This window comes from Pseudorca crassidens, chromosome 14, assembly GCF_039906515.1.
Source record: "Pseudorca crassidens isolate mPseCra1 chromosome 14, mPseCra1.hap1, whole genome shotgun sequence".
NCBI lineage: Eukaryota > Metazoa > Chordata > Mammalia > Artiodactyla > Delphinidae > Pseudorca > Pseudorca crassidens.
The window spans coordinates 57,056,209-57,083,943 of record NC_090309.1 but is presented as its reverse complement, the minus strand read 5'-3'; the positions used below and the strand labels follow the sequence as shown (position 1 = coordinate 57,083,943).

Below are 27,735 nucleotides of genomic sequence, written 5' to 3'. Positions count from 1 at the left end.
AATTTAAATAATTACATCTAATATTAATGGAGAGGGATGGAAAGGAGCACATTCTGGACCCTTCTTAAAAATTTCCTTTGTGGGGACTTCCCTGGCAGTCCAGTGGTTAAGACTGTGCTTCCACTGCAGGGGGCATGGGTTCAATCCCTGGTTGGGGAACTAAGATCCCGCAAGGTGCATGGCGCAGCCAAATAAAAGAAAGCAAGCAATACAATACAATTTCCTTTGTACAAACACAATGCACAACTGCAAATGTACACACACACATAAACAAGCATGGAAACATGTTAACACTTGCCTGTTTTCTTCTGAGATTTCAATTAAACTCTTCTGTAGATAATGAAGCACTGAAACGAAAAGAATATAATGAAAAATCAGAAATTTAAAACTGTGAACTTTGACTTCAGCACAAGAAAATATTTTAAATCACTGCTACCCAAAATGATATCACAGAAGTAGAAATTTAAAAGGAAGGCACACCACGTACGTTAGTCATCTGCAGTACTCCACCCGTTGCCAAGAAACTTAAAAGAACCAGTTCCAAAATGACTTACACAAGCAGTCACCTCTCAGAATAAAATAAAATAATAGGACTTACCATTTTCAAGAAGATTATTAACACCTGATCTACCTGTTGGGGAAAAATTAACACTGGTAAGCAGTTTCAGAACCAAAATTAACATCATTTAAAACACTGATGTAACGACAGGTGTTAGCCAGAAAAAGTACTAGAAAAGAGCTGGCTTACCCAAGTCAAAGTTCTCCATACAGGAAGATATGTTGTCAATAACTTTCCTATAAGAGTATAGATCAGTAGTAGTATTCAATTCTTCCTGAAGACGAGAAGTAAAACTCCGTGTAGCCTCAGTTAGAAAAAATTCAGGTAGGTCATTTAGTGAGCTAGAAAAAGAACCAAATATTAAAAATCTGACAACCTTAGAGTATGTACAAGGATATGTAGGGAGGGAGGGGAATATTATAAATGAAGAAATATTGAATGACACCTTCAAAATACAGCCAGGAAATTATAACATCACACCACTAGAAGACAGATGAGGAACTCCCTCTCATCTGGTCTCCCTGCTTCCATATTACTTCCCTCCCATTCTGCAGACTATTCTCAACAGAGCAGCCAGAGTGATATTACTAAAATAACATGTTACTCCTCTGCGTAAAACCATCCAACAATGTTCTTCTCAGTCAAAGCAGTAGCCAAAGAGATTACATTGACTTATGAGACCCTACACGATCTGGGCCCACCATTATCTCTCTGCCTCATCTTGATCCTTGTTCACTTCACTCTAGCTACACAGCCTTCCTCCATTCCAACAACATGCCAAAGTCTTTGTACTTGTTATTTCCTCTACCTGGAACTCTCTTCCCTCAAATATACCCAATAATCATTTCCTCACCCCTTTCAGGTCAATCTCAAACATCACCCTATCAATGACACTAAGCAAAGATGTATGAAGTCACTACTATATTTTAAACTGTAACACTCACCCCATCCTTGGTACTCCCTTTCCCACTTCTCTGCTTTATTTCTTTTTCTCCATAGCACTCAGGCCCTCTAATTCCTATATATTTTGCTTATTTATCTATCTTCTGTCTTCCTCTTAGAAGTAACCTCTGTTCTGGACTGTTCTATTCACTGTTTCCCCAATGCCTAGAAGAATACTTGACACATGGTAGATAATCAATAAAAATTTACTGAATGGATAAATTAAATTTAATGCCAATTTACCACAGTTAATCTAAATTAACATTTTAAAAAAAAATTTGACTCAACAGTTCTAAAGCTTTTCTGGAAGGAAAAAAAAATTTGAAAATAGAATATTCTGAAAAACAAGAGTCACTACAGAGATGACTTGTTCTAGTATATAATTAAACCATAGTATCAAACTATAGTGAATAAAAGTGTGATGTTGGCGGGTAAACAAATAGACCCAAGTCTAAAATCAAACCTTTGCTTATACAAGACCATAGAACATAATAGTATGGCATTTCAAATATGTGGTGAATAATGGACTATTCAACAGTTTGGGGATAAGTGGCTCCCCATACAGAAAAGAAAACTAAGTTGGATCTCTATCTCACACTACACTCAAAACTTAATACCAGATAGATTTAAAAGTTAAACAAACAAAAAGAGTATTTTCAGATAAGACAAGTAATTTTATATAATCTTGTATTAGAGAAAGCATATACAAGCTGAAACTCATTTTTTACAACGAGGGAGAGAGAAAGTATATGACCCAATCTTGACAATGAATATCGACAGGACCTTCAATGAAAAGTCTACTGGGACCTTCCACAAAATGTTTTTTCTCTCCAATAAAAAGAAATGCGGAGGAGGAAATTTCCTTTTTTTTTCTTTTTGCCAATTGCAGTAAAGTCTATATAAGGTGCTTGTAACTGCTTTAGCCCCTTGTAACTCTGAGGGAAGATAGGGCCAAACAATGAGAAAAAGATGGAAAACATCAGGATATTCAATGACATTTGTTGACTACTTCACCGAAACCCTATAACTGGCCAGTATTTGATCATTTGCCTTATGACACAATAAATACACTTGCTTAAAGAAAAAAAAAAGATATTCTAACAAGAAAACATACTAAGATATGTAATCACCAAAAAAAAGTAAAATAGTCAAAATCCACATGTTAAAAAATATTGACTCTTGGGGACTTCCCTGGTGGCTCAGTGGTTAAGAATCCACCTGCCAATGCAGGGGACATGGGTTCAAGCCCTGGTCTGGGAAGATCCCACATGCCACAGAGCAACTAAGCCCATGTGCCACAACTACTGAGCCTGCGCTCTAGAGCCTGCGAGCCACAACTACTGAGCCTGCATACCACAACTTCTGAAGCCTGCATGCCTAGAGTCCATGCTCCACAAGAGAAGCCACCACAATGAGAAGCCCACACACTGCAACGAAGAGTAGCTCTCACTTGCCACAACTAGAGAAAGCCCGCGGGCAGCAACGAAGACCCAATGCAGCCAAAAATAAATAAATAAATAAATTTAAAACAAATAAAAAATATTCACTCACACTCGTAACCTGGCAAATGCAAGTTATAACATAACACCATTTTTCACCTACCAAATTTTAAAAGATTTAAAGATTGATTTTATTCAGTGTTGGAAAGATATGAAGAAAAAGGCACTCTTATTCACTTGTTAGAAGGAGTATAACATGGTATCGTGTTGAGGATTACGATTTAGCAATATCTATCAAAAATTTTGATAGGCTTAAGTTTGGTCAAGAAATTCCTCTTCTAGGAATTCATTTCAGAGAAATACACATATAAAATTATATACATAATTAAGAATATCACTGTAGCATTGCTGGAATAATGAAAACTTGAAAACAAACTATCAATGGAGAAGTGATTAAATAATATGTAATATGGCACATATAAATTTCGGTACATACATATTATGGAATATCTAGCTGTTAGAAAGAATGAGGCTTTTGGTGGAAATGTAAAACGGTGCAGCCATATGGAAAATTGTTCGGAAGTTCCTCAGAAAATTACAAATAAAATTACCATATGATCCAGCAATCCCACTTGCGGGGGATTGCTATATACCCTAAAGAACTGAAAGCAGGATCTCAAAGAGATATTTGCACAACCATGTCCATTATTCACAATAGTCAAAAAGAGGAAGCAACCCAAATGTCTATCAACAGACTAATGGATGAACACAATGTGCTATATACATACAATAGAGTATTAATCAGCCTTAAAAAGGAAGGAAATCCTATCACATGCTACAACATGGATGAACCTTGAGGACATAAGTCAGTCACAGAAAGATAAATACAAATGTTTTACTTATACAAGGTATCTAAAGTAATCAAAATCATAGAAAAAGAAAGCAGAATGGTGGTTGCCAAGGGCTAGGGGGAGGAGGAAATAGGAAGTAGTTGTTTAATGGGTATAGAGTTTCAGTTTTGTAAGATGGAGAAGTTCTAGAGATCCACAGCACAACAATGTGAATACACTTAACACTACTGAACTGTACACTCGAAAATGGTTAAGATGGTAAATTTTACGTTATGTGGGGTTTTTTTAAACACAATTAAAAAAAAAAGGACTATACTGACCTGAAAATATCTCTAAGACATTCCTTAGTGAAAAACAACCTACAGAGAAATATGTAGAGTATAACCCCATTTACATAAAAAATAAAAACTAAAGTATAACACACACACACACTAAACCCAAAGGAAAAGGTCTAGAAACACCAAAATGTCAAGTGATAACCTTTACTAAGAAAAGATAAGCCAGAAATAGTGAAAAGGAAGGCTCACTTTTTATTTTGTGTACTTCTATATTGCTTAAACTTTCTACACTAAGCATATATTCCTGTATTACCTGTGTAATATAGGTAATATGGTAATATATTCCTAATGTATGCTTAGGAATATATGCTTTAAACATCTGTTTAGACCAAGAAGAGATGGGACACAGAAAAAACAGCAGGATGACAGATTTAAACTTAACCAATAATTGCATTACATGCAAATGGGCTGAACCAGGAGTCTGTAAAATACAGCCTACAGCCTATTTTTTTAACGTCTGTGACCTAAGAAGCTTTTTTACATTTTTAAAGAGTTATGATAAATAAATAAGTAAATAAACAAAACAAAGAAGAAATTGTATGAATGAAATTGCTAAGTGATACATTTCAGTTCAGTTTTACCAAACCATAGAGGGAACCTTAAACACTGGTTACTTTTGGTCAAATTAAACATTTACAACGTCTAACTTTTCTTTTTTTCCTTACCTTGCCAAGACTTTCTTCAAGGGATTCTTTAGATTCAAAGAAAGATAAATGCCTGCTAAAATATCCAAACAACTTCGAATAGTGGGATCACACTTGCCATTTTTATTTGCCTTCTCCAGTAAGGGTACAATCTATAATCCAAAGAATTCAAAGCCATAGTAATGTTTTTCTAATATCAAGAATAGTAAAGTAACATAGATTCAAATACTTTTTTAAGTCTCACCTTTAATGTGTAATATTTTCCACTCTACACTGTTAAGGGTACTAATTTAAACACTATTTAATTTAATTTAAAACTATTTCAGTATTTATTAAATATTTAAACCATGCCCCCAACTCCCACTTTACCCTCCAGACCCACCTTCAATGAGTAGTAGACTTGTTAATGGCTTAAGGTACAGGAATTCTGTAGCACTACTGAAAACCAATAATACATTTAATTGCTTCCCCCCAAAATATTATGCAACTTCAAATGATAAATCCTAATAATGAAATGCTCGTAAGGACAGTCTTTACATTTTAAGTTAACTTTTTAACGTGCCTGCTAAAATTTTTGAAGATTAAGATTAATAGAAATTTTTTTTTAAACTTATCTCCACAAAAAAGGTATGTACAGAGAGGGCAGACAGCAGAAGCAAGAACTACAATCCTGCAGTCTGTGGAACAAAAACCACATTCATAGAAAGATAGACAAGATGAAAAGGCAGAGGGCTATGTACCAGATGAAAGAACAAGATAAAATCCCAGAAAAACAACTAAATGAAGTGGAGATAGGCAACCTTCCAGAAAAGGAACTCAGAATAATGACAGTGAAGATGATCCAGGACCTCGGAAAAAGAATGGAGGCAAAGATCAAGAAGATACAAGAAATGTTTAACAAAGACCTAAAAGACTTAAAGAACAAACAAACAGAGATGAACAATACAATAAATAAAATGAAGAATACACTAGAAGGAATCAATAGCAGAATAACTGAGGCAGAAGAACGGATAAGTGACCTGGAAGACAGAATGGTGGAATTCACTGCTGCACAACAGAATAAAGAAAAAAGAATGAAAAGAAATGAAGACAGCCTAAGAGACCTCTGGGATAACGCTAAACGCAACAACATTCACATTACAGGGGTCCCAGAAGGAGAAGAGAGAGAGAAAGGACCAGAGAAAATATGTGAAGAGATTATAGTCGAAAACGTCCCTAACATGGGAAAGGAAATAGCCACCCAAGTCCAGGAAGTGCAGAGTCCAATACAGGATAAACCCAAGGAGAAACACACCAAGACACATAGTAATCAAATTGGCAAAAATTAAAGACAAAGAAAAATTGAAAGCAGCAAGCGAAAAACGACAAATAACATACAAGGGAACTCCCATAAGGTTAACAGCTGATTTCTCAGCAGAAACTCTACAAGCCAGAAGGAAGTGGCATGATATACTTAAAGTGATGAAAGGGAAGAACGTGCAACCAAGATTACTCTATCCCGCAAAGATCTAATTCAGGTTTGATGGAGAAATCAAAAGCTTTACAGAAAAGCAAAAGCTAAGAGAATTCAGCACCACCAAACCAGCTCTACAACAAAGGCTAAAGGAACTTCTCTAGGTGGGAAACACAAGAGAAGAAAAGGACCTACAAAAACAAACCCAGGGCTTCCCTGGTGGCGCAGTGGTTGAGAATCTGCCTGCCGATGCAGGGGACGCGGGTTCAAGCCCTGGTCTGGGAGGATCCCACATGCCGCGGAGCAACTGGGCCCATGAGCCACAATTACTGAGCCTGCATGTCTGGAGCCTGTGCTCCGCAACAAGAGAGGCCGTGATAGTGAGAGGCCCACACACCACAATGAAGAGTGGCCCCCGCTCGCCACAACTAGAGAAAGCCCTCACACAGAAACGAAGACCCAACACAGCCATAAATAAATTAATTAATTAAAAAAAAAACAAACTCAAAACAATTAAGAAAATGATCATAGGAACATACATATCTATAATTACCTTAAATGTGAATGGATTAAATGCTCCAACCAAAAGACACAGGCTTGCTGAATGGATACAAAAACAAGACCCATATATATGCTGTCTACAAGAGATGCACTTCAGACCTAGGGACACATACAGACTGAAAGTGAGGGGATGGAAAAAGATAGTCCATGCAAATGGAAATCAAAAGAAAGCTGGAGTAGCAATACTCATATCAGATAAAATAGACTTTAAAATAAAGAATGCTACAAGAGACAAGGAAGGGCACTACATAATGATCAAGGGATCAATCCAAGAAGAAGGTATCACAATTATAAATATATATGCACCCAACACAGGAGCACCTCAATACATAAGGCAACTGCTAACAGCTATAAAAGAGGAAATCGACAGTGACACAATAATAGTGGGGGACTTTAACACCTCACTTACACCAATGGACAGATCATCCAAACAGAAAATTAATAAGGAAACACAAGTTTTAAATGACACAATAGACCAGATAGATTTAATTGATATTTATAGGACATTCCTAGGTTTAGGACAAACCTAGGGAGACAAAAGACCTGTATGCAGAAAACTATGACACTGATGAAAGAAATTAAAGATGATACCAACAGATGGAGAGATATACCATGTTCTTGGATTGGAAGAATCAATATTGTGAAAATGACTATACTACCCAAAGCAATCTACAGATTCAATGCAATCCCTATCAAATTACCAATGGCATTTTTTACAGAACTAGAACAAAAAAATCTCAAAATTTGTATGGAGACACAAAAGACCCTGAATAGCCAAAGCGGTATTAAGGGAAAAAAAACGGAGCTGGGGGAATCAGACGCCCTGACTTCAGACTATACTACAAAGCTACAGTAATCAAGACAGTATGGTACTGGCACAAAAACAGAAACATAGATCAATGGAACAAGATAGAAAGCCCAGAGATAAACCCACAAACCTATGGTCAACTAATCTATGACAAAGGAGGCAAGGATATACAATGGAGAAAAGAGAGTCTCTTCAATAAGCGGTGCTGGGAAAACTGGACAGCTACATGTGAAAGAATGAAATCAGGATACTCCCTAACACCATACACAAAAATAAACTCAAAATGGATTACAGACCTAAACGTAAGACCAGACACTATAAAACTCTCAGAGGAAAACATCAGCAGAACACTCTTTGACATAAATCACAGCAAGATCTTTTTTGATACACCTCCTAGAGTAATGGAAATAAAACCAAAAATAAACAAATGGGACCTAAAGAAACTTCAAAGCTTTTGCACAGCAAAGGAAACCATAAATAAGACTAAAAGACAGGGCTTCCCTGGTGGCGCAGTGGTTGAGAGTCCGCCTGCCGATGCAGGGGACACAGGTTCGTGCCCTGGTCCGGGAAGATCCCACATGCCGCAGAGCGGCTGGGCCCGTGAGCCATGGCCGCTAAGCCTGCGCATCTGGAGCCTGTGCTCCACAATGGGAGAGGGCACAACAGTGAGAGGCCCGTGCACCGCAAAAAAAAAAAAAAAAAAAAAAGACTAAAAGACAACCCTCAAAATGGGAGAAAATATTTGCAAACGAATCAACAAAGGATTAATCTCCAAAATATATAAACAGCTCATGCAGCCCAATATTAAAGAAACAAACAACCCAATCCAAAAATGGGCAGAAGACCTAAATAGACATTTCTCCATAGAAGACATACAGATGGCCAAGAAGCACATGAAAAGCTGCTCAACATCACTAATTATTAGAGAAATGCAAATCAAAACTACAATGAGGTATCACCTCACACCAGTTAGAATGGGCATCATCAGAAAATCTACAAACAACAAATGCTAGATAGGGTGTGGAGAAAAGGGAACCCTCTTGCACTGTTGGTGGGAATGTAAACTGATACAGCTACTATGGAGAACAGTACGGAGGTTCCTTAAAAAATGAAAAATAGAATTACCATATGACCCAGCAACCCCACCACTGGGCATATACCCAGAGAAAACCATAATTCAAAAACACACATGCAACCCAGTGTTCATTGCAGCACTATTTACAATAGCCAGGTCATCGAAGCAACCTAAATGCCCATTGACAGACGAATGGGTAAAGAAGATGTGGTACATATATACAATGGAATATTACTCAGCCATAAAAAGGAACGAAATTGGGTCATTTGTAGAGACATGGATGAATCTAGAGACTGTCATACAGAGTGAAGTAAGTCAAAAAGAGAAAAACAAATATCGTATGTTAATGCGTATATGTGGAACATAGAAAAATGGTACAGATGAACCAGTTTGCAGGACAGAAATTGAGACACAGATGTAGAGAACAAACGTATGGACACCAACATGGGAAAGTGGCGGGGGGTGATGGTGTGGTGTGATGAATTGGGAGATTGGGATTGACATGTATACACTGATGTGTATAAAATGGATGACTAATAAGGACCTGCTGTATAAAAAAATAAATAAAATTCAAAAAACAAACAAAAAGGTATGCACAATTATTTCATTATCCTACCTATATACAGCTCCAATAGTGGTGGAAGCCTAAGTATGGCTTCTTTTGCCACTCTGAATAAAAAGATATCATACAATGAATAGAAAAAACAAAACAATCCCTTATTCTTTAATGATACATTTATATTAAATAATTGGGAGCCAAAAATTATCAGTTAATTTTAAAAGTCCATAATAGCATGATAACCTTCAAGATGCACTCATGAATATCAAATCAGCCTTACCTGTTTAACATAATGGATCTGTGACACTCCATCAGTGAGTTGTACACAATGTAACAGCAAAGAAGCTAGATTCTTCCCTTCTACATCAGCCAAAGCTACATAACACACACACAAAAATTTCTTCAGTGATTTAACAATATATGGATATGAGTTTGCCTTTGTCATGTGTTCTATAAAATTTAAATATTTATAAACAAACAAAAAAAAACCTGGCAGAACTTAGTCTGAAGATAGAAGTTTAAGAAAACCATTTTACAACCAAAACTGAATGTAAAGAATGTGGAATAATTAAATACCAAGAGTTTGAACATTATGTGATATGGAGTCCCAGAGATAAATATACTGTTTGCAACCTAAAAAAGAGATCAACAAATGAAGTCAGAAATCACTTACATCTCAAAGTTTCAAGGTCCTGATGACAAACGGTCAATGAAGTAACTTGAGTTTCTTTCTTCTTCTTTACACCCATTTTAAATAGAATTAACAGTAGTCACTACAAGAAAGAAGAGTTTTAAGACACTAATGCACTAAAGCCCTCAGTACCACTGACATTTTGGGCCGGATAATTCTTTGCTATAGAGTGTTGTCCTGGACACTGTAGGATATTTAACACATCCTTGGCCTCTACCCACTAGATGTCAGTAGCATCCTCTTTCCTCTAAGTTGTGACAACCAAAAAATGTCTCTAGTCATTGCCAAATGTCCCCTGGGGAGCAAAGTTGCCACAGACTGAGAACTACTGATCTAGGGATTTCTGCTTTGAAAAACTTGTTTAGACTCAAGAAGAGTTTATTAATGTCTGAAGTTACTTTTACCTACCCAGTCTTTATATTTTAAAATACAGCAAACCTTCATTTTAGTAATAACAAAGAAACCAGTATGGTTTTTCAAAAATAAACTACGCATACCTAACCTCCGTGACTTCTTAGACTGACAGATCAGGAGGTATCATGAGATGCTATATCTTTATTTCTGCAAAATATTTAACAAAGGAAACTTTCACATACTATCCTCGTGAGTTTGCTTTTAGTTAACGAACAGAGTTTGTTTCAGCTAACAGGGTTCACAATGGGCTGAACAAATGTACTTAGAGGATACACACTAATAGTACCATGCGGTCTGAAGACAAGCCGCTAGGGAAATGCCACACAGGGCTCTTTTCTTGGTGCAGTTAGCATTTTTAGCAGTGTTTATAATGTAGACATTAGAGGACATAACATAGTTAATTTATAAAAGACACAAAGGTGGGAGCATATGTTGGATGATGGAATTAGGATTAAAAAAAAAACCAATAAACTGGAATAAATTTACCAAGATGAAACAGAAATAAATGTAAAATGCTGCATTTGGATTAGAAAAATATAATCTAGAAATACAGGATGGGGAGGTGGGGGAGAAAATATGTGATTTGAAACAGCTCAATATGTGGTTTGAATATTATGTGAGCCAATAGCACAACATGACTGCTAAAAACCACATTAGAAGTCAGCTAGACCAAGGGAATGCCTGATCCCTTGGTCATCTTCACAGGTCAGGTGACATGTGGAGCATTAGATGCTATGCTGGTGGCCATATCTTAAGGAGCCATAGTAAATGATGGAGCTTCCAAGGAACAGCCAGATTTCTGAAGGGCCAAGAGAGCACCTCCTTTCAGAAAACAGTTCAGTTAACCAAAGGTGTTTGGTCTGGAGAAAAGAGGACTGGACGAGTGCCTTAAAAGAGCTGCTGTTGTTGGAGGACTGCTTTGGAGAAAGAGGAATAGATGTCTTCTGTCTTTTTTTTTTTTTTTTTGGCTGTACTGCACGGCTTGCAGGATCTTTTCTCTGACCAGGGATTGAACCCGGGGCCACGGAGTGAAAGCACCAAGTCCTAACTACTGGACCACCAAGGAAGTCCCAGATGTCTTCTATCTGAGATGGCTATAGAATTTGTAGATGTCTATAGAATTAGGAAATGTCAGTGCAAGCTTCAGGGAGGCCAGTTCCAGCTCAATACAAAGGAAGAACGCTATGGTTCAACTATAAAATGTGCTGCCTTTCAAAAAAGAATTTCCCAATGCTGGGAATACCCAAACAGAAATTGAATGAACCCTTTCCACCTGTACTCCTGCAATAACCTCCCAACTGGTCTCCAAACTTCCATTCTGCTTCTGAAGAGTCCATTTTCTTCACAGTCATCAAAGCAATTTTTTTCAAATCTAATTACTCTCTTTCTTAAAACTTTCCAAGGGCTTTCATTTTCACTTAGAATAAAATCCAAATTTGAGACTTTGGCCTTCAAGGCCCTAAATAATCTGGCCATGCTTTCCCCTACAGTTCATCTCAAATTAGTCTTCTCTTCACCATCTAGGGGACTTTGCACTTCCTGATATCTCTGTCTGTTAGGCTTATTCCACCAAATCTTTGCAAGGCCAACTCTTCATCATTCAGGTCTCTTCTCAAATATTACCTCCTCCCAGAAGCCTTCCATGACCACTCTATCTAAAATGCCACCACTCCTACGCATATACAGACCATTTCTATTGCTTTATTTTCTTCATAGTACTTACTACGACCTGAAGTTACAAGAACTTGTTTATTTGCATATTATCTGTCTCCCCTAGTAATAAATTCCATGAAGGCAGCAACTTTAATCTGTTTTGTCCACTGTTTTAATTCTCAATTCCCAAAACAGTACCTGGCACATATCAGGTGCTTAATAAATATTTGATGAATAAACAAATGAGTTATTTAAAAAACATTTGTCAGTGATGTTCTAAAAGGTATGTATACTTTTAACAGCAGCAAGTGGACTACCTGTCATCTTAAGTAAATTCTATATCCAAATGACAAGCTAGTCCTGACACTGAAAAACCTTTGGTCCCTTTGCTAAGTAAGAGGTCAATACAGCAATGAAATGTGAAAATCCACTTAACAGAAAATGGTAATAAAAATGGACACAGTTAGAAAAGCATTGACAAGGTTAAGAATCTGAAAAGTGAAATGATTAGATCAAGGGGAATATCACTGGGGATCACTTCCTAGGTAAGTCACCAATATACAAAGCTTAGAAGGAATAGAGATAGACAACTGGGGAGGCTATTCTCTGGTGAATGGTGAGCAAATCTGCCCCGGGATTTGATCCTGGAACCCTCAAGACTGCACAAAGAGGTCTGGTGCTTATGCGTGCTCAATGGATGCCTAAACGTTTGTCCTGAAGAACTGGGCCTCCCAATAGCGGAAAATCCCGTGCCCACCTTAAGGTACTACTTAAGTGGCCAGAAGATGCTCAGTAAATTATACTCCTCCTGGGTCCCACTGGCTGCTTCCCTTCTGATTGCTGCTTCACTCCCATCTACAACTTTCTGGCTGACTCCCACAAACATTATCTGGGCAATTTCCCAACCACGTGGAGACCGGGGAATGACAGGTAAAACAAAAGTGGTTAAAGTGCTATCTCCATGGAGACCTAAGCGACCGGAAATCAGTTTCAAGACCGTCAAATTCTCGCGTAACTGAAGGACGGGAATTGGTGAATATCGCCTGGCGGCCCTAGCAAAGTGGCCGAGCTGAGTGGTGGAGAGTCGAACGCTACCGCGGATGGGACAAGCAGGACGCCTGGGAGCCAAACCTCGTTCCCGTGAGAGTCCGAGAAGAGTCGCAGCCCTCAGGACGAGTCCCGGAAGCTGGTCTAGTTCTACGGTGTCTCCGTGGCTCACAGCGTGGTCTGTAGTCGACTACCGGGTCGAGGCGACGGGAGGGAAGGAAGAGGACCTGGAGGGAGAATCATCGCGAGAATTGAGCCAATGAACTCCTCCAATCAGGAGTCCAGAGGGGTGGTGATGTCACCGGAGAACCGGTGTTAGTGAGTTTGGTCAGACCCTACTTTAAAGGGTGCGTGCGGTACCTCACTTGAACCGCTAGGGCGAACCCTGCCCGCCTCCTTACCGTTAGGTAAGCTTTGACAGTGGCCTCCACACCCCTGAGTCCCTGGGAAGCACTTTTGCCTTAACCCAGACGTTCCACCTTCTCCCTCTCAGCTTTCTCAGCGCAGAGACAGGGAGAAAACTGCCTCCGGGCCTTTAGAATCAGGAGCCTGATGACTTTAGAGCCTGTGAGAGGGGGTAGGGGATGGAACGGGCAGTCAACTGAAGCCACAGTAAGAATTTTGACTAAGATGCGAAGTACGGAAATGAACTAACGTATGCCACAGTACAGGTATTCATTCAGCAAACAGTTAATGAATGCTATTGTCGGAGCTGTTACCAGGCGCTATCCTTGAAAGTTATCCTATTTAGGGTATATATATTATGCAGAAAACCAAATTATCAGATGGCTCGGCCCTTTAAAAATGCATAAAATAAGTAGGTGCCAACCTCTACACTAGGAGCTGGGACGGAGGTAAGATCAAGAAATAGACACGGAGGTTATGTTCAAGTGCAATTAATTTGGGAAATACAGAGAAACATTCCAGTTCCCCAAACCTTTAGTCAGATTGATGATTTTAAGTTTTTAATCATTACTTTTCTGAATTTTATCTCACCTTCGTTTGTTTTTCTTTGTAGTTTTATCACCTGTGTATGTATCACTAAACAGATCTTATTTTGTTTGATTTTGAGCTTTGTATGTGGAATCGTTTGTTTTCTCCAGGACTTTGCTTCTCAGCATTGCTTTTGGCATCCACAGAAAAGCAGGTCTGTGTAGTTCTTTCATTCACTGTTGTATAGTATTCCATTGTTTAATATACCACATTTATCCATTCTAGTCCTCTGGAGATTTGGATTGTTTCCAGCTTTTGCACTAACAATACTGCTGTGAAGTGTCTTTTACATGTCAGCTGATGAGTGTGTGTAGAACTTCCTCTACAGCAATTTTTTCCTAATTTTGACTGGGACTGATAGTAAGAAATACATTGTACCTTAAACCAAGTACACCTAAGTACTCACACATATATAACTGAAACAAAACTTTCTTGAAATATTTGTTATTCTACAAGAGCTATGTGCTCTGATATTTTCTTTTTTTTTTAAGTTATGGTAAAATACACATAACAAAATTTACCATCTTAACCATCGTTTTTTTAAAAAAAGGAGAAGAAAGAAACAACAGGCTCAAGGTGGAGCCACTAGCCCCCAGGACAGCAAACCAAGACTTAATGGCAGTTTCAGCCTGTCTCAAGAACAGAATTTCTGGAATTGCTTATCAGCACTAGAGAGGTAATCTTACCTGAAACAATCCTTTCTTTTCCTTTACTCATAACTTCTTTGTCTCACCCCATTTCTATAAAAGCTTTCCATTTTGTACCACTGAAGGATGCCTTCCTATTTACTAGATGGGATGCTGCCTGGTTCATAAATCATTGAATAAAGCCAATTAGATCTTCACATTTACTTGGTTGAATTTTGTTTTTTAACACCATTATTAAGTGTTTTCCTTTTTTAAATATACATTATTAAGTGTTTTTCCTTTTTCCTTTCAGTCTCACTGAAGTAACTTCGTAACGATCAATGGATTACAACCCTTTTTAAATTTTGGCCCAACCATTTGAAAGTAAGGGGCATTTGAGAGTAAGACGTTGTGAGTCTTCCCCCCACAAAATTAGAGCATGAGCTAGGAGGCAAACAAACACAATTAACATGTATGTGCAAAGGTGGTAACTGCCATAGAAAAAACGGGGAATAGAAGAGAGAGAGGGGGAGATCTGTTGCCATTTTAAATAGAGTGGTCAGGGTACGCCTCCTGGAGTAAGGATTTGCGAGAGATGTGGATACCCTGAGGAAGAGCATTCCATGTGGAGGGAACAGCCACTGCAGAGTTGTGTCAGGGCAGGAGCTTGGTGAGGAAGAACAGCAAGGAGGCCAATGTGGCTAGAGCCAAGCCAGCAAAGGCATAGGTTATAGGGAATGAAACAAGGGAGTTTCAATTATGTAAAGCCTTACAAGGACTTTTACTGTAAGTGAAATGGGGAGTCATTTTGAGCAGAAGAGTGATAGGATTAATCTGCATTTCAAAAGAGTCCCTGGAGCTACTTTGTTGAGACTAAGACTTTAGTGGAAGTGGGAAGACTTCCCACTTCAATGAGTGAAGAGGCTATTGCTATAAACTAAGCAGGCAAGATGCTGGTGGCTCAGACCAGGAAGGTAGCAGTGGAAAGTGTGAAGAGTGGACAAAGTCAGGATATGATTTGGAAGTAAGCCAACAGGATTTTCTGAAGGATGGGATATGGAGTATGAGGAAAAGAGTCAAAGATGATTCCAAGATTTCTGACCTGAGCAACTGGAAGGATGAAGTTGCCATTCATAGAGTGATCAGGGCAAAAGTTTGCTTGGAGTGGATTTGAATGAGTTTAAAAGAGACTGGGAGGAAAGGAATTGACAGTGACAAGATCAAGCAGCGACAATGGCGGTATAGTACACAGTGGCAAATAAATGGAATGGTAACTCCTAGGGGAAATAGAGGCAAGAGAAAGTTCAGGTTTTAAAGACTGAAAGAGTAACGTGTTTGGAAAAGAGCTTTTTTTTTTGGAGTCAACTTGCACCACCAAATTGAGACCACTTTAAATTCTCTGCTTGGGTCTTTTCAGAACACAGCATGAATTTGGGCCATGAACCTTTTTTTAAGTAGCTATATATTTTATTTGTAAAAATGTAGTCCAAGGGAATTTTTAAAGAATCAGTAATCCTTGATATATAAAAGTATAAAAGAAAACACTTAAATGGCATCTTATGGTAAAAGTGGACTACATAAAATCATGAAAAGTAATCAGTATATCTGTGTTTTGTTAAGTGTAGTTTTACTTTAAATATGTACCTGTTAAAGCAGCATTTTCCCTTCAAGTAGGGAAGGGAATTTTTTTATAGTTATTTAATAACACATTTTCACACATAATGATTTTTTTAAGTTCTTTTACATTTGAAAGGATGTTTGAATAATTAAAATTTCACCTTTTAAAACCACAAAAAAGGGATTTAATTGCCTACTCATTTAATACTTGTTCATAAACTTCACTCCAATCACAGGTATCTACTATAATAGGTATTGTTTTCCATAACTGAAAATCTCAATGGAGTCTGTCAGCCTCAGAGTCACCCTTACATTTTAAAAAACACACTTTATGAGAATAATCTGCCAGTAGTGTATGGTGATTTACATAATTAAGGAATCCCTCCTAATAAGCCCTATTTAATAGCTTCATGTCTAAAATGAAATCCAAAAGCATATACTAGAGTATGAATATGAATATTTTATTGTTTGTTAATATAAGATGATATTTTCTGGCCAGGAGTCTCTCATGAGGTTGCAGTCATCCAAAGGCTTAACTAAGGGTGGAGGATCCATTTCCAAGATGACTTAACTCAGTGGTGCTTGTTGTTTACAAAAGGCCTTAGTTCCTCCCCAGGTGGGCCTCTCCCCCAGGCTGCTTGAGCTTTCTCACAACACGGTAGCTGGCCTTCCCCAGAAAGAGCAAGGTAGAAGCTTCAATGGCTTTTATGGCCTAGCCACAGAAGTCCCACACCATGTCAACAATATCGCATTGATTACAAAGTTCAGTCCTATTCATTGTGAGAGGGGACTACACCAACCCATAAATGCCAGGAGGCCAGTATAGTTGGGGGGCCACTTTGGAGGCTAGCTACCACAGTCTATAACACATCTACAAATTTCTCTTGATACTTAAAATGTACTGACTAATAGATCACAACTAAGGAATGATTTGTTTACGAGTTGTTTGATTATAATTTCCACAGTATATCTTAAGGAAACACTAATGCTCATGTGTTCTTACAAACTTATTTGCCTTTAATGACATACATTTTCATAGAAGACAGCCACAGAATTTAAACATAAAACTAGGTTTACTAGATGCACGAGGATCCGTGGGGCCTGAGACTGGGTTTCAACCTGGCTTCCCAGGATGTTGGTAGCCTTCATACCAGACTGGCTGAGAGGCAGGGCAGAAGTCAATCAAAATGATCCAGTGGGTCCTAGAGGAGAATGACCAGCTGATCTGCTGTATCATGGAGTATCAGAACAAAGGCCAGGCAAATGAGTGCACCCAGTACCAGCATGTGTTACACAGAAATTTCATTTATTTGGCTACTATCACAGATGCCAGCCCAACCATTGCTTCAAAAGCAATGGAATAATCTTCCAGTTGACTGTTGTGAGAAGTCATTGAATGTAATTCATTTCCTATGAAGTAGAACCTTTACCATCTTAACTGCTTAAAACATGAATGAAACTTCTGTGACTCTCAAAAATGTGAAGAAAGCTACTAAGTTAACTGTATTCTCAATGTAAATATTTATTTTAATAATTAAGCAGATTCCCTAAAAAAACAAAAATTAAAAAAAAGGTTTGTTAGGTTTGTTATGAATGAGGCACATTTTAGATGTTCTTCAAACTTTCTTTTTTTATTTTATTTTGATTTAAAAAATTTTTATTTTTGGCTGCGTTGGGTCTTAGTTGCTGCGTGCGGGCTTTCTCTAGTTGCAGAGAGCAGGGGGCTACTCTTTGTTGCGGTGCACAGGCTTCTCATTGAGATGGCTTCTCTTGTTGTAGAGCATGGGCTCTAGGCGTGCGAGCTTCAGTAGTTGTGGCTTGCGGGCTTAGTTGCTCCGTGGCCTGTGGGATCTTTCAGGACCAGGGATCAAACCTGTGTCCCCTGCATTGACAGGCGGATTCTTAACCACTGGGCCACCAGGGAAGTCCCAAACTTTTCCTTTCTAAAGAACTCTGATCTTATCCCTTCCCTACTTAAAAGCACATGATGGCGCTCTTTTATGTATTCTTTCTTTCCTTCACCAAACACCAGCCTCCAACTTGTGGGACCTTCTCAGTATTCCCTGAAAGCACTGATCTTTCATGCACTGTGCTCTCTGCTTGGAAGGTTTTTCTTGCTTTTTATTTTTCTCTTTAAGATTTTTTTTTTTGGATGTGGACCATTTTTTAAAGTCTTTATTGAATTTGTTACGATATTGCTTCTGTTTTATGTTTTGGTTTTTTGGCTGGGAGGCATGTGGGATCTTAGCTCCCTGACCAGGGAGGGATAGAACCCGCACCCCCTGCACTGGAAGGCAAAGTCTTAACCACTGGACCGCCAGGGAAGTCCCTCAGAAGGTCTTTCTTATTCCCACCCGCAAAACTTCCTCACACTTGAAGATACATCTCACATGTCACCTCCTCAGTGAAACCTGACAAGAAATTCTTGTTTTTACTGCCAGTAGTTTTGTCTCAGCATTGTCACTTTGTCTCAGCATTGTCACTTTGTTGGGACATGCTAGTTATTTGTATGCTTGTCAGTCTTCCTATTAACTTCTGAACTTTTCCAAGACAGGAGCCATCTTTAGGTCCTTATTGACTAGTACAGTGCCTAGCGTGAGTAACTCAGCAAATATACTTGTTGGGTTAGGATAATAGACCATCAAGTTCTTTTCCAGTGTTAATGTGCAATGATGCTTACCTTACCACTATGTGGCAGCAAACTACAGAATTACTTCCACCTTTCAATAAGGAGTTCAGCCAGGATGAATGTTCACCAGACAATTTTCCTGGGAGTAGAATTACAGGAGACCCTCACTTTCCATGTTGTTTATTTCTGCACCATTTGAATGATAGCATATTTTTTCATGTGGAATATAGAATTCATCCAGAAAAATACATAAAACAAATATTTACAAATAGATTTTAGCTTATTGACTTCTACCCAAAGTGAGTTAGAATAGCTTGTCGGCTCAGTTTAAATGCTATATTTATTATGAAGCATAACATTCAAATAGAAAATTACTTTGTTTATGAAAATTGCTCAATATTATGTTTTTAAAATTCATAGTGCTGCTTATACTTTTTACAAAATAATCAAATATTTAAACTTTAAAAGAAAATTTCAGTGAGTAACTTAAAAATTAAGTCATAAGGAAAATAGTTATAAAATAATATGACCCAGAAATATTAGAAAAACAAATCATATATACATTATGTTTACAACTTGATAAAAAAAATGTGGATACTGTGAATAAGAGTTGGAAAATAACGTGTTTTGAAAAGCAGTTAATCAGGCTGGTAACATTATGAGTGAACTTTTTTTCTTCTTAAACTTTAGTGTAACACTAGTTTAATAGAGTTTTCTTTTAAGGCTTGTTTTTGTAGGTTGTAGAGTTGCTAATTGGAACACCCTCAAATTACTGAAAAGTTAATATTTTTTACCAGCTGAATTTTATTATTGTCATTTTGAAGAAAGGCAGCAATTGTGTTGGGCACAGATGGGAAAACACAAAAATTTTAAATACATAGCATCATCTTTGATTAAAATGCTTTTGAAAAGAAAATATATTTTTTTAATTCTTTTTGCAAAAAGCAGTCTTATTTCCCCCACATTATTCTGCCACCCCAAAACATCTATCATTTGGGAGCCCATGTATGGACTATATCTGAGAAAGACCAATGAGGAAGATTTGCATCACCCAGTCCATATGGCAATCCCAATTCTCAGTCCTCTCCAGAGGAGGGGACTTGTAGATACCTACCACTGTTTCTTTGGGACATCTGGAGAAGAAATCTCTAGCACAGGAAGAGATGGAAAGTTTAATATAAATTTTAGAGAGTAGGACTCTGCTGGGTCCTGCAAGGGAAGAAAACAAAGTTTGTAAAATATAGAATCTCTTGGAAAAGGTAAAGATTGTGTTAAGTTTGTTTTCCTTTTTTAAGTATAGTTGATTTACAATATTGTGTTAGTTTCAAAAGTAAAGCAAAGTGATTGATTCAGTTATATATATTCTTTTCCATTATAGGTTATTACAAGATATTGAATATAGTTCCCTGTGCTATACAGTAAGTCCTTGTTGTTTATTTTATATATAGTGGTGTGCATCTGTTAATCCCACACTCCTAATTTATCCCTCCCCCCCTTCCCCTTTGGTAACCATAAGTTTGTTTTTTTTGTCTGTGAGTCTGTTTCTGTTTTGTAAATAAGTTCATCTGTATTATTTTTTAGATTCCACATATAAGTGATATCATATAATATTTGTCTTAGTCTGACTTACTTCGTTTAGTTTGATATTCTCTAGGTCCATCCATGTTGCTGCAAATGGCAATATTTCATTTTTCATGGCTGAGTAATATGTTCCATTATGTGTGTATCCTGAGTAATATTCTATTCCCCGTACACACACATACACCATGTCTTCTTTATCCATTCATCTGTCGATAGACACTTAGGTTGCTTTCATGTCTTGGCTATTGTAAATAGTGCTGCTACAAACATTGAGGGATATATGCCCACGAGTGGGAATTCTGGATCATATTGTAGCTCTATCTTTAGGTTTTTAAGGAACCTCCATAGCGGCTGCACCAGTTTATTATTTGCACACTTTTTTTTTTTTTTTTTTTTTGCGGTGTGCGGGCCTCTCACTGTTGTGGCCTCTCCCATTGCGGAGCACAGGCTCCGGACGCGCAGTATTTCAGTACCCCCAAATACTCTTTTTCAACTGCTCTACTTGTCATGAAAGGTACTTAAATGGCATAGTCATGAAAGGTACTTAAATGGATTTAAAAGATGACTAGGAGGCCCAATGGACAGAACCCAGTGACTAATTGAGTATAGTAATAAGTGAAAGACAGGAATCGGGGATGATTTCTAGGATTTTGTTTGGAGTGAAGACACTCCTAGTGGTCCTAGGCCTCTGGCAGGACTGAGTCGAGATCCAGCAGAGTAGCTGCTTGGAGCATTTTGGGGTGTGAGTAAACATAGTTAACACTCTTGCCCCTTTCAGGAAAAACCCAATTCACTTCCGTAGGCACTTTTGTTAGAAAGACTACAAAAAGGGCCATTCAACTTTATTTTAAATATCACACAAAAATAGTATCTTCTTTCAACTGAATGCTCCACCCTAGTGTCTCATGGTACCATCTCTCCAGCAGCACACTAATTTCAGAGCTTACAGCCTACTTTTCCTGGGGTTACTTTGTCAGAGCTTCTGCCTACTTTGGGCAGAATTGGCTTAGAACTGGGTGAGGCTCTGCCTGCCTGAGAGAGGAGGGACTTGAGCCAGGAGGGACCAGGGAAGGTTAGCTCTGGCAGATGGTAACAATAAAGGCCAATGTTAATGGGGCACTCACCACGAGTCACACCTCTTCTCAGCCCTTCACAGAGGTCAGCTCACTTAATCCTCACACAAATGTATGAGCTAATTACTGTCTCCATTTTGCAAATGAGAAAACTGATTTTTCTAGAGGTTAAGAGAAAGGATTTGAGTCAGAGACCCAAGTGTGAAGCTTTACCACTGACTAGTAAACTAAGCTCTTTCAGCCTCAGTTTTCTCATCTTTTAAAAATGGCTGTAATAATAGCTACTTTGCTACATTTTTGTGAGAATTAAATGAGATAACACATGGTAAGTGCCTATCAGGGTTTCTGGAACAGAATACATGCACAATAAATGGTCTATTATTTTTCCCATTCATACTTGACTCTCAACCACAAGCCTTCTTGGGCTCACTGCCCCTCACTTAATTTTCAGTACTTCCTATGATAGGCTGAATAAAGGCTCCCCAAATATGCCCATGTGGTAATCCTCGGACCTGTGAATGTGTTGTCTTACATGGTAAAAGGGACTTTGCAGATGTGATTAAACACATTTTGAGATGAGATTATCCTGTATTATCCAGGTGAGCCCAGTCACAAGGGTCTTCATGAGAGGGAGGAGGATTGAAGTCAGAAAAAGATATGATAACAGAAGCAGGGTTTAGCATGATCTGTTCTGAAGATGGAGGAAAGAGCCACGAGCCAAGGAGTGCAGGCAGCCTCTAGAAACTGGAAAAGACAGGAACACAGCCCTGCTGACACCTTGATTTTTAACTCCATAAGACCCATTTCAGGCTTCTGACGTCCAGAACTATAAAAAAATTTTTAAGTGTGTGTTGTTTTAAGCTACCAAGTGTGTAGTGTTTGTTACAACAACAATAAGAAACTACACTCCCTAACTGAAAAAGAAGAGTGTGGACACCAAGCTGCACACCTCCATTGACCTCAGTGTCAAAGCCAGACCAGCTCCAGGGTATTCACCTGGCAGGCTGCCCTCAGCCCCTTAGCTCAGACAGCCTTAGCGCTGGTGAAACTAAACCCTGTGTAGCTGGGATTTTTGTGTGGTGCTTTTTTTCTATTTTTTTTTTAATTTAAAGAATAGAAATTAATTATTTTTTTTTCATTACGTGGGCCTCTCTCTGTTGTGGCCTCTCCCGTTGCGAAGCACAGGCTCCAGACGCACAGGCTCAGCGGCCATGGCTCACGGGCGCAGCCACTCCGCGGCATGTGGGATCTTCCCGGACCGGGGCACGAACCCGTGTCCCCTGCATCGGCAGGCGGACTCTCAACCACTGCGCCACCAGGGAAGCCCTAAAGAGTAGATTTTGAGGAGAGAAAAAACATGGGGCAGAGAAGTATGGAATAGAAAACGAATACAAATGCAAGCTGTTTTGCTAGTTGCTTTTTTTTTTTTTTTTTTTTTTGCGGTACGCGGGCCTCTCACTGTTGTGGCCTCTCCCGTTGCGGAGCACAGGCTCCGGACGCGCAGGCTCAGCGGCCATGGCTCACGGGCCCAGCCGCTCCGCGGCATGTGGGATCCTCCCGGACCGGGGCACGAACCCGTGTCCCCTGCATCGGCAGGCGGACTCTCAACCACTGCGCCACCAGGGAAGCCCCGCTAGTTGCTTTTTAACCACAACAAACTAGTACCGACAGCACCAGTACAAAAGATCGCAGTAAAGTTTAAAAGATCAAGGTGTTCTCTTAGCAAGGCTGAAAGATTCAGTCTCTGGTCTTTGGAATTTAGGTTGCAGTCCCTATTTGTGGGTAGATCCCTGGGTGCCCGGCACAATCCACGTTTTCAGTCGGATTTGAACAGAAGAATGGCCACTTGGCCCAGAGGTAGAAGTGGATGCGGTGTTGGGTATCCTGTGTCACGTGAGTACCGAAGTTCCTCCCCCTCCACGCAGCGCCAGGTGGGGGTGTACTTCTTAGCAGACTCCTTGCGGTTTGGGGCCGCAGTGCCCTCCTCTAGGTCGTACTTCTCCGGGCCCCAGTACCGCACTCCACGGAGTCCTGCGGCATCTCCTCGGCACCGCTGCATTTTTCATCACGGCCTTACGGTCGCAGGTGGTTCCTATAGGGCCAGGTCTGGCAGACAGCTGCGGTCTCCTACGGGAGACCTAGCGGGCACATGTAAGCCTGAACCAAGCTCTCCTGGCTTGGCTGGCGCTAGCCTCTGCCTATGCCTGGACTTTGGTGTGGAAATGGGTAAATTTGGGCAGTGAGGGTCCATCCCATAGCATTGTGAAAAATTTGTGCAAACCCAGCTACTTCTTCCTGGTCTGGTAGCCCACACAAGCAAGAAGGGCAGGAGTTGAGGATTCCTGGAAGAAATAAACCATGCACCGCTGCATGCAGGAAACATTTGTGCTGTTCTAGGAAGGGAGCATACCTCAGAGGACGCTACAAGAGGAGGAGTAACTCCCCAGCCCAGGAGTCTGGCTTAGACTAGCCCCTCACCCTAGAAGCCAGACAAAGTCCCTCCACCTCCTACAGGATGCCATCCTGGCCCCCCATACTCAGAGCTCTCCTGGACTAGGGAGGAACACATATGGTCCCTTCAACCCCAGTCATTTTCATTTGTTCCTTAACCACAGACCTTTAAAGCAGGCAGGGCTGGGATTCTCATTTTACTGATAGAGAAACATATTCAAATGGAACAAATGGCCAATGTGCAGTGGTTCAGATGCTTAGTCCAGGGCTCCTTCCATTATATTTGAAACCCTCCTTTTTATATGCAAATGAGGCCAAGTGTGTCGGTGACACTTTCCTACAAAATGAAACAATGCCGTAATAACAAGGTCTTGGGGAATTAATGGTACTAAATGGGTAATTTGGGTTTAATGTTAAATCCTGGAGTGGGTGACCCAGGGCCAGAAAGAGTGGCTTTCTGCGTGTCACCTCTGCCATCTGGTGACCAAATGACAATATAACTAAAACAACTGTGTATTGATACTGTCATCATAGAAAAGTCACGCATGACCCAGAAGCTGAGTGAATGATTTGAGTGTGAGCTCTGACTTTTAGGGCCTGAGATGATAAAAATAAAATGTTAAGTCTACAAATAAAGGTCAGAATTTTCCACAATTATTTCTGATCAGGGTGAGGAACCTCATAGTTTACAATGGAAGAACCCCTTCATCCATTTAGTCAACGAATATTTATTAAACATTATCTTAAGTCAGTTCCTAAGGAAAGAGATTCTAGGCAGAGATTTGCATAAAGGAGGGTTACTGGGGAGTACTCTTGAAAACAACTTTTGTAAGGACTTGAGGGAAACAGAACTGGTCAGAAAGGGTTGAAAGGGGATGAATTTGCTACAGAGGCCTTAGCCAATCCTACTGAGAGCTCTGGCGTTGGCTTGGCAAGGGACAGAGCCTCTGTCCTGCATGAACCAGGTATTGGATCAGGTAATGAGCCATCACAGCTGAGACTAGCCACATCTGAGGGAATGAATGCCTTGGTGGTAAAGTGGAGATCTGGGCAGCACGTCGCAGCATCCACTACAGACCCCCCTACTATGTTGTGTGCACTGTGCCATGGTCTAGTGGTATGATATTGAACAAGACAACATCTCTGCCTTCAGAGGTACCCACAGGTGTATAGTTAAAGAATAAACAAACAAATGTTGTAGAAAATTATCTTGTAACTAGAAAATGTATCCCATAAACTTAACAAAGAAAAATCCTTGCCTTTTATTGATGGCAATAAAAAGTTTGAAAATATTTAGGGTGAAAAGTGAATTCACTCTCTGCTGATATAAAAATTGAAGAAGAAAAAAAAGTCACCCAGGAACAGTTCTAGAGAAACTTGCCTAGTAAATGTAACTGAAGAAGCTGGAGATTACTTTGGCGTTTGTCTGTAATGGACTGTGGATCCCTTCAGCTCTACCCAAGAATAGGCGATGGGGCTTTATTTCTATCCTGGGGCCTTCAAGTGGTCTTAGCTATTGGAAAAGAGGGCTGCCTTTGCAAGTGGGGATGTGCTGGCTACTGATACTGATTCTGCTCTGTCCACTTGGTGCCCCTGACCCAATCCCATTGTCCCAGCCATCCTCTCCCCTACGTCCCCTTTGTCCCTCCCTTTCTCCCACTTGAGGAATTTTTATTTCATCTCAGAGAAAAGCACTTGGACTTGCCTGTTATCCCAGCCTGTTACTTATAGCATGACAATGAACTCTATACCTTGTGCTCTTTAGGGCTTAAAAATTTGAAATACACAAAACTATTTCTCTGCCATGGGTTTCAGAAAAATCACGTGGGACTTAAAAAGCCAAAAATTGCCTTCTTTTTCCTCTGGTTGAGCTGTGGTGTCCATTCCCTGTAGCAGGAGGGGTGGAATTGTCCTAGAGGTTTGGGTAGGGCAGAGGACCATAATAGAGGTACCTGTTGACCATTCTAAACTCTCTCTATTCAGAGCTTCAGATGCTGGCCTTCAAATGAACATCTCTATTTGGATGCCCTGCCTCAAACTCCTATCTGTTTTTGCTTTACTTCTAACTAACTAGCTCCTTCCCCCGAATTCTCCATATAACTTGTGCCCTAAACAAGCGAAAACTCTGAGAATCTTTCTTTCCCTTGAACTCCACTCCCTCCCAGCTGACTAATCACCAAGTTCTAGATAGTTCCATATTTGCTATCATTGTCCCAATTCAAGACACTGCTAACAACCTCCTTACCCTGGCACCATTGACATTTTGGACCAAATAATTTCTTGTGAAGCTGTCCTGTGCATTGTAGGATGTTTAGAAGCATCCCTGGTCACTACCCACTAGATGTCAGTAGCACACCTTTGTCGTGAGAAAAATGTCTCCGGACTAGTACTGTGTTGGGCCATGTTGGAGCCTGAGGCAAAAGGAAAAATCTGTGCCCTATATACAGTTATCAAAATGTCCTATCATATTTGGAACCACGTGGAACAAGTTAATGAAAGTCCTACAACAGCAAGAAGACTGAATTTCTTCTATGCTAATGTAAAATTTGAAGGAAAACAAAAAGACATCCAGAAACCATTCCAGAGAAACTTTGCAGGACCCAGTACAAACTAAAACTACAGGGCCCCTTCTTTAAAAATTATAAAGAATTTCAAGACAGTGACAGCAGAGCAGTAAACCAATTGGGCGGCCCCTCTAAGTGTGGGGTCCTTCTGCATGTGGGGCTGTGTTCAACTGCACAAGTCTCACACCCTTGAAGCCAGGCCTGAACACCACATTACCCAATTCACCTGCTGGGAAATGTGACAGTTATGTGGGCCCTGGGAACCCCAAGCAGATTGGAAACAACTGTTCCCATTGCACAATAACACAGGGCCCTAAAACACAACATTGTGAATTTTTGGCATTCATTTTAATTTTTTCAAAATGTTACATTAACATATTATCTTGGTTACTGAGGATTTTGGCACCCTCTTAAATTTTGCACCCGAGGTGAATTCCTTCTTAATCTGAGCCCTGCTCCAGACTTTGTCAAATGTTCCTGCTGATTTAGAGCAGTGATTCTCAAACTTTGGCCTGGATCAAAATCACCTGGAGGACTTGTTGAAACAGACTGGTGGGCCCCAATCCCAGAGTTTCTGATTCAGTAGGTCTGGAGTAGGGCCTGAGAATTTGCATTTCTTAGTCCTCAGGTAATGCTGAAGCTGCTAGTCCAGGGCACACTGAGAACCACTGCTTTAGAGCCATCCTCCATGTCATGCCAGTGAGAATGATATTTCAAAAATACAAGGCACTTCTCTGCTTAAAAAGTGGTCCCCATGTCCTATAGAATACAATAGATGCTACTTGGCATGGCATATATTACTCCTATGGACCCCCTATTGTGCCCCCCGCATGATGCTCTAGTAACATGGGACTGGATAACTCTTATTAAACATCCCTTAACACTCAAATCAGCAGTCATCATCTTTAGAAACCTTTTTTAGGCCTCTATATTGAGTTAGGTGTCTTTTCTTTGTCTTCTCATTGAACACTGAGTATAGCTCTCTATTAGCATTGAACTTGGTACAAAAGTCTACCACATCAGAGAGCAGAATCCTGGAGGACTGGGATTATCTTTATTCCTCTATACAGACTATAGTCCCTGCTATAGTCTGTTGCAAACAAGTGCTCCAACAGCATCTAAAGAACTGAGCTGGACTCACCCAAATGCCATTCTATTATAGCAGAG

General features: G+C 39.7%; 1 protein-coding gene and 2 pseudogenes across 4 annotated transcripts in view; 1 reads left to right on the top strand and 2 right to left on the bottom strand.

The window, feature by feature from the left end:
- THADA (THADA armadillo repeat containing) overlaps positions 1-13,278 on the bottom strand; it is a 314,473-nt gene extending 301,195 nt beyond the window's left edge. For 2 of the 4 annotated variants that reach the window (XM_067703121.1, XM_067703123.1), the window contains exons 1-7: positions 13,119-13,278; positions 9,903-10,002; positions 9,510-9,604; positions 4,795-4,925; positions 749-900; positions 599-631; positions 299-347 (exon numbers count right to left, since the gene is read on the bottom strand). In XM_067703121.1, the coding sequence (XP_067559222.1) occupies positions 299-347; positions 599-631; positions 749-900; positions 4,795-4,925; positions 9,510-9,604; positions 9,903-9,978 (536 nt within the window). In that variant the 5' untranslated portion in view covers positions 9,979-10,002; positions 13,119-13,278. Of the gene's footprint in view, positions 1-298; positions 348-598; positions 632-748; positions 901-4,794; positions 4,926-9,509; positions 9,605-9,902; positions 10,003-13,118 lie in introns of those variants that run through there. The other 2 variants (XM_067703125.1, XM_067703124.1) reach the window with 2 other exon arrangements.
- A 3,963-nt stretch (positions 13,279-17,241) lies between these two features.
- On the top strand, positions 17,242-17,748 carry LOC137205673 (SS18-like protein 2 pseudogene; annotated as a pseudogene).
- A 5,621-nt stretch (positions 17,749-23,369) lies between these two features.
- On the bottom strand, positions 23,370-26,266 carry LOC137205544 (dynein light chain 1, cytoplasmic-like; annotated as a pseudogene).
- Between the last annotated feature and the right edge of the window lie 1,469 nt (positions 26,267-27,735).